Raw genomic sequence first — 7,412 nt, 5'->3', positions numbered from 1 at the left:
CTTCAAAAATAACATCATTAGTGTTTTAAGAAGGGGGGCCCAGGGGGCAGCTAGGTGGTACAGTGGATAGAGCACTAGCCCTGAAGTCAGGAGGACCTGAGTTCAAATCCAGCCTCAGACCAAACACTTGACACTTACTAGCTGTGTGACCCTGGGCAAGTCACTTAACCCCAATTGCCTAAAAAAAAAAAAGAAGAAGAAGGGGGACCCAGGCCTAGCATTGGAGAGCCCATTTCCCCAGCCATATCCTTGGAGGTACCCTGGCCAGGTGTGCAGATGGAATTCCAAGGTCCTCTTACCACTTCTTTGAGGGTTTGGGGGGTTGGAGAAGCTTGGTAGGCATTTTACCTTGTTTCATAAATTCCAAATTCCTCCCCCCTCCCCACCTCCACTTGCCCTTGACAATAAATAATAGAAATACTTCATTCTGTACACAGTACAAGTAGTCCCCAGCTTATCCATGTTCCAGAAAATTTTATTGCAAGTTAGTTGTTTGGAATTTGGAACCATTTAATTTAATGGAAGCATTGTAATATGGACTTGTTTGATCATCAGGCTGCCTACTTAGTCCACAATGTAGCTGAAATGGAGTACTCGTACTATACTCAGGGTAAGGAAAGATAGAGGAGGAGGAGGAGGAGGAAGAAGAAGACAAAGTTTCCATTCCTGTGCCTAGGCTCCAGGCCAGCCCTGGGCAAAATTTGGAACTAAGTGACATTAGCATTTGGCTGCTCTCATTTTCTCCCTCCCCTTTCTATGGCCCCATTGAACCTCCCAGTGACCTCATGCTGCCCATTGGAGCACCCTCCCTCCTAGTCCTGCCTTAGCTCTCATGCTTCTCAGTTAGTGGAAGGTGAACTGGACTTGGCTTTAGAAGGTTTAGGTTGAACCTTAACAGCTGGGTGACCCTGGATAAGTCTCTTCTCTCTAAGCCTTTAGTTTCCTTTGAAGGAGAAGCCACTACTGCCTATACTCCTGGTCTAGGTCTTCTAGGGCTCCTGGAGCAATTGTCTCCTTTTCTTCCCCAGCCCCTGCCCTTAATCAGAACTGCTGTTATCTGAGGGAAAGCAGATCTCAGCAGTGTTAGGAGGAAAAGGGCCTGATTTATACTTAGGTAAGTATGACTGATGGTCCTGTAATTCTCCAGAAACTATCTGTATTTTTGAAAGAGAAGTCTTGTTTACACCAGTGAATCTAATACATTTCACATTTCCTACAGCCTGGACAAAATGAAGAATGAAGAGAAACAGTTGCCGGCAGCAGCAGGAGGAGAGAGAGATTTGGGGGCTGGTGATGGTCATTTTGACTCAACAAGCATTTATTAAATGTCTGATTATATGCCAGGCCCTGGGCTAGACACTGTGGATGTGAAGATACAAAAAACCAGTCCCTAGATTTAGAGTTGGAAGGGCCCTTAGACGTTGTTTAGTCTAACTGGCTCATTTTACAGATAGGGCCACTGAGGACCCCAAGTTGTACAGGTAATGACAGAGCTAGGGATTCAAACCCAGGACCTTTAACTTCGAATCTAGCACACTTTACACTCCCCCTCCCCTCTCATGTAACATTAGGCTTTCTAGTTAGTGTGCTAGACTGTGAGGACAGGGACTGGATCTTCACCTAAACTTGTATAGCCCTCGGTGCCCAGCACAGGGTTCTATACACAGCTGGTGCTTAATAAGTGTTTGTTGAAAAGCTGTGGAAAGAAAGGGGCATCTTAGCCTGGCCTGGAAGATAATTTCCAAGGACTGAACCAAGCCCCTCAGGATACCAGGACATTATCCAAAGGCTCCCCCCAGGGAGAAAGCTAGAAAGCAAAGTTCTCCTGTTGCTCTTTGCCAAGCAGGGAAGGGATAAGGGATGGCCCAGCCTTCTAGGGATGGGTCCAGTTGGCTCAGGGCAAGCTTCCTCATCCTGGGTAAAGGGCGAGCCTGGGGCCCTGGAGCTGCCCTCCTCAAACCACCAGGCTTCAATCCTGGCTCCCTCAAGCAGGTGGCCTTGGGCAAATCAGTTTCCCCTATCTGGATATAAACTTCTGATCTCACTAGGCTGTTTGAAGGAATAAATGTGGGGGGCAGAGATGGGTTTACTGGGGAGGGGAGAGACTAGATGATACTGTTTCATATGGCTTTCAGTCACACAATTGGCACTCAATCAATGTTTATTCCCTTCCACTTTCAAATGTGGAGAGAAATGTAATACTCTTTATGCCCTCAGCTGCTTGCCTCCTAGTCAGGTGCTTTTATATATATATGTCTGTCTATATGGATCAGGGTGTTACAAGTAACTGGGGGTCAAGGCAGGGTCTGAGTTGGAGTTATGGACTTACAAACAACAATAACAATGACTTGCATATCTATAACACTTTGAACCAGGAAAACCATTTCCATGCCACAGCTCTGTGAGGTAGGTAGGGCAAATATTGTTATACAGCTTTAGCAGATGAGGAAACTGAGGCACAGAGAGGTGAAGTCACTTGGCATCTAATCCAATGGATATTATCCATTTTACAGAGCAGGAAACTGAGGCCTGGAAGTGATACTGCTTGGTCTTTAATCATGGCTAGTCAGTATAAGAAGTGAGACTAGAACTCAGGTCTGGTGAATCCCAAACTAGTGTTCTCTGTCTGCTACCCCAAGAGGGGTCCAATGATTTTGGAAGTAGCAAAGCAGGCTTCCAGAAAGAGAGGGGCACCCTCCTATCCTGACTCAATTAGAGTATCACAATGAGGAAACCAAATACTTCTTCCACTCCCTTTCCACACCACCCCCCTTACCACCCCTGCCAGTATTTTTAGAGCTTTGTTGTTAATGTATCTGCTTTATACCTTCACGCTTTTTGGGATTCAGCCTCCTGAAGTATAAAAAGTAACAGTCATAGATTTCTACTTGAGAATTGTACCTGCTAACCTCTTCCTGCTCCCCAGCCCGATTTGGGCTTCCCTTGGCCTTTCCTACTGCTGAGGGGGTGGATGGGGCCTTCCACTGGGAAGAGGCCCCAGTCTTTCCTCTGCTGTCATAAGCAAATCAACTACAGAGGCAGGACAGCCTCCCCAGGGATATTTGCACTGGACTCGTGGCCATTAACCATGTGTTTATTAAGCACCTGTTGGGTGCTGCTAGGTGCTAGGTGATCTCTAAGGGTCATGGAATATTCAAGCAGAAACCTTCAGGGATGCTAGAGAGGGAGGGTGTTTCTGTACCAGGTATGAGGTCATACTTGGATCACAGGGCTGACCCAGAGGTGGAGGGGTCCCAAATCCAAACCCTGTATTTTACAGATGGGGAGGCTCCGAATCCAGAGAAGAAAGATAATTTCTCTTAGCTCCTATAGGAAGTAAATAGCAAAGCCAGAGTTCAAAGGCAGGTCTTCTGATTCTGAATCTTAAACTCTCTCCACTCTACTGCATATTTAGCAGGAAAGCTGGGAATTTACCAATCCTTTTGGAAAGTAAATGATCACTGCTTAATTTAGGTGTTTACTAAACACTGATTTTCATATAGCAGATTTGCTTTAAGTGGTTCACATCTGTGTATTCCCAGCAATACATCCTCTATGTATGTAAATGTCAAAAAAAGCATTTATTTAAACATTTAATATGTACCAGGTAAACATGAGAAGTCATTCAGTGGAATATTTCTAGACCCTGAGTAGGGCTACTGATTTGTCAGTTTCATGGAATGGTTTTCCTCTTGTTTCCCCTTCCCTCTTGTTTTCTCCTCCTTTGAACCCACACCCTTTTCTGGCTCATGCGTGTCCAGCACACATTCAGAAGAATTGGGTTGATCCATACCTCCTCCACCCGGCCAAGGGCATTTTCAGACAAATGTACTCTTTTATTTGTTCACCCTTTCCCATACAGATTTCTGGATGGCTGGGGATTCTTCCTTTGCTCCCCTCCCTAGAGGGAGGGATCTAATTTTCAGAGACCATTGCTAAGGAACAAAATCCTTCTGAGGCCCTATCCACAGAATCACAATTTCTTCATAGAATAGAACCCAGATTAACCAGTGCCCTCAATGAACCTGTCCCACAGCTCTCAGTTTTTAGGAGAAAAAGGAAAAAACAAGCTTAAGTCAGGGAGTCAAGAAAAAGAGAAAAAGATACTTTTGAGGGGTGTCTTACGGACTGTCCATCTGTCCATCCATCCATCCATCCATCCAACTAATTGGTATTTTTCTGTATGTATTTAGCCCAGTAACAGGCTTCTAGGAAGCAAAAATGTCAGAGCAGAAAGGGACCTTAGAAATCATTGAGTCCAGCCCTCTCATTTTACAGAAGACGAAACTGAGGCCCAGAGAGGGGAAGGGACTTGGTTCCTGCCCTCCTGGAGCTCCCAATCTAGAGTAAGCACTCATGTACCTTCAGCCATTTCCTGCATCTTGTTATTTCCATATCCACCTTAAGGTGATTTTAAAGTAAAATAGAAGGAAACTTTGGTGAACTGATATCCCCAGGGAAAGTTTAGCAGGTGGGAGAGAGGAAGTTCTAAGGTAATTTCATTTTCTAGTTAACCAACAGTAAGGTAACAATCATTTTTTAAAAATAAATCTTATTGATATCTTGTTTCTGCAATCACCTAAATTTGCCCCCTTCCCCTTCCATAGAATCTTATAACAAATAATTTAAAAAAACATGAAAATGAATCCAGTAAAACCCATCAATACTTTTAAAAAAATCTGCCATTCTATGGACCACCTACCTTACAAAGGGGGGAGGTGTCTTCTCATACCTCTTCTTTGGAGCCTGGCTTGTTTCTTCAACAAGTATTTATGAAGTGATTACTATATACTAGGCACTTTGCCGTACTGGGGATACAAAGAAATGCAAAAAGAATCCTTCCCCACCAGGAGCTTATACTGTAATGGAGGAGACAACATAGAAACAATTAGGTAGATAAAACTTACATACTGGAGATGAATGGCACTCTGAGAGGGGAAGCCACTACCAACTGGGGAGCTGGGGAGGGGGCGGGGAGGGCAGGAAGGGGGGACCAACAAAGTCTTCCTTGAGTAGATGGGATTTGATCTGAGTCTTGAAGGAAAAGATTCAGAAAAAGCTCTCAGTCATTGATGAGAATCTTGTTGCTAATGTCAAAATCTACTTCCCCATATTAGTAAGTAGAGGCCGCATCGGGAAGTAGAAGGAAGCCTGGATTTGGAGTCAGGTGCTAGGTTTGAATCCTGGCTTCTGCCACTTCCTAGCTTTGTGACACAGGGCAGGTCACCTGACTAATCTCTCTGGGCAGAGGTGAATCATTTCGAAGGAAGAAATGACAAGACATGGGGGGAAATCCTCTGTCATACGAGTAATGTACAGTTAGATTTATTAAAGTGGGGGAGAGGGAGGGAGAGGGACCAATAGAAACATCTAGGGAGATTAAGCTTTACTTATCCATTAAATGAACCCAAAACACTTTCAAGGAGCTTTTAAAAAGTGGGGAATTATTTTATTGATTTCATTTACCTCAGTAAAACTGCTTTTAAATGAATTTTGTCAAGCCCCAAATTAAGCTTTCATCTGTACTTTGGCAAGCCACATCTGCTGATTTGAAAACAGGCCACTTTCTGTAAGGTGGCAATAACTGTCTAACTTCTTCTCTGTTCGCAATGTCCACTGGCCGTGTTCCCTCTTCTGTCTGTGTGTCTTCCCCTTCTGAGTAGAGATCCCGATTCTCCTATCTTGCAGGTACAGGTGTGGGATACTGCAGGCCAAGAACGGTTCCGCAAGAGCATGGTGGAACATTACTACCGAAATGTGCATGCTGTGGTCTTTGTCTATGATGTCACCAAAATGACTTCCTTTATCAACCTGAAGATGTGGATCCAAGAATGCAATGGGCACGCTGTCTCCCCACTTGTCCCCAGGGTGCTTGTGGGCAACAAGTGTGACTTGAGGGGACAGATCCAGGTACCCTCTAGCCTGGCTTTGAAATTTGCCGATGCTCACAACATGCTCTTGTTTGAAACATCAGCCAAGGACCCCAAAGAGAGCCAAAATGTGGAGTCGATTTTCATGTCCTTGGCCTGCCGTTTGAAGGCTCAGAAATCACTGCTGTACCGAGATCTGGAGAAGCAGCCAGGGAAGGTGCAGAAACTGGAGTTCCCACAGGACCCAAATAGCAAAACTTCCTGTCCCTGTTGAAGTCCAATGGTTTCAGATGAGCTATTAGTACAATTTCTCCCCCTTTCCTGTGACTCCACCAAACTGATGAACACAGCTTGTTTCTGTACAAGTTGACATTAAAATATGATTTGTATAGATTATCACTTGGATTCCTCTTTTGTTTTCTTTTTGGTGGGTACTTGGGTTTTCTAGATTCAGGGATAACGTTACATGATAAGAATAACTCTTTCCCATAATGCTTTGATTTTGACAAAGCATTTTCCTCACAATGATTATGTCAGGTAGAGAGTGATAAGAACAAGGAGGGGATAATTCAGAATTGTTTGCACTAGGATTGGGCTATGGCAGTGATGGGATGGAATTGGGGTGGTCCAAGCACGGGGAAGAAGTAGTTCCTAGAATGGGCTGATGTTTCTATGCCACTGAAATGTATTTATCCATGCTGGGGAGAAAGGGGGAAGATATAAGGACTAGGGTCCAGGAGAGAGTCCAAGTGCCTTTCCCTAAGGCTACCAAGAGTAGGGCCAGATGAGGTGGAGCTTCTCAGGAAAGGAAAGGGAGGGAGGAAGCCTTGGGATGATGCTGTCTGTACCTTCAAAATTTCAGAGCCAAGGAGTAAAACTCTCACTGTACTGCCTTAAGTTATGATTCTGATAAGAGGTCCAATTTTTATAACACTTCACAGACATGCTCTCATTTGTCCTCACAATCAATCTCCCTTTAGATGGTAAGCTCTTTGACATCACAGACTGCCATTCTTTATCTCAGTTCCCCAGGATCCTGAACATAACAGATGCTTAATGTTTGTTGAATGAATGAGGTAGATTGTGTTATTATTCTCATTTTTCAGATAAGGAGACTGAAGTTTTAAGAAGAGAGATTACCTGCCCAAAGTAACATACCTAGTAAGTTGTGGATTTGGGGTTTGAATCCAATTCTTCTAGCTCCAAATCCTCTTTCCATTAGACAAAATGTAACTTATCTCACTAAGGCCTCCTCTCACTAGATTGATTTTAGATTAGTCCATGCCTCAATTACCCAGGCATGTCTTTGTAAGAAAATGTGGCAAGTATTTTGTTCACCAGAATGTATATTTATGGGTAGAAGTAGAAATAGAATTTTGCTTTCTCATCATGGGGGAAAGGAGGTGCTACAACCTCCACAAAGCAGGCCAAAGAAATTCCCATGATTCTACTGGGCAGAACTTCTAAAGGCTTAGCCTCAACCTCAGGTAAAGCACACTTGGTAAAATCCCAAGAAGTTTGGAAGAGACCTTCATCACACTA

The 7,412-nt window shown here is 44.1% G+C and overlaps 1 protein-coding gene across 1 annotated transcript in view; it reads left to right on the top strand.

Moving 5' to 3' along the window:
• RAB33A (RAB33A, member RAS oncogene family) overlaps nucleotides 1-6,266 on the top strand; it is a 13,204-nt gene extending 6,938 nt beyond the window's left edge. The window contains exon 2 of the mRNA XM_027836383.1: nucleotides 5,689-6,266. Within this exon, the coding sequence (XP_027692184.1) occupies nucleotides 5,689-6,144 (456 nt within the window). The 3' untranslated portion in view covers nucleotides 6,145-6,266. The remainder of the gene's footprint in view (nucleotides 1-5,688) is intronic.
• The last annotated feature ends 1,146 nt before the right edge of the window (nucleotides 6,267-7,412 follow it).

This window comes from Vombatus ursinus, unplaced genomic scaffold, assembly GCF_900497805.2.
Source record: "Vombatus ursinus unplaced genomic scaffold, bare-nosed wombat genome assembly UNPS02004437.1, whole genome shotgun sequence".
Lineage (NCBI taxonomy): Eukaryota > Metazoa > Chordata > Mammalia > Diprotodontia > Vombatidae > Vombatus > Vombatus ursinus.
This window is presented reverse-complemented; position numbering and strand designations above follow the sequence as displayed.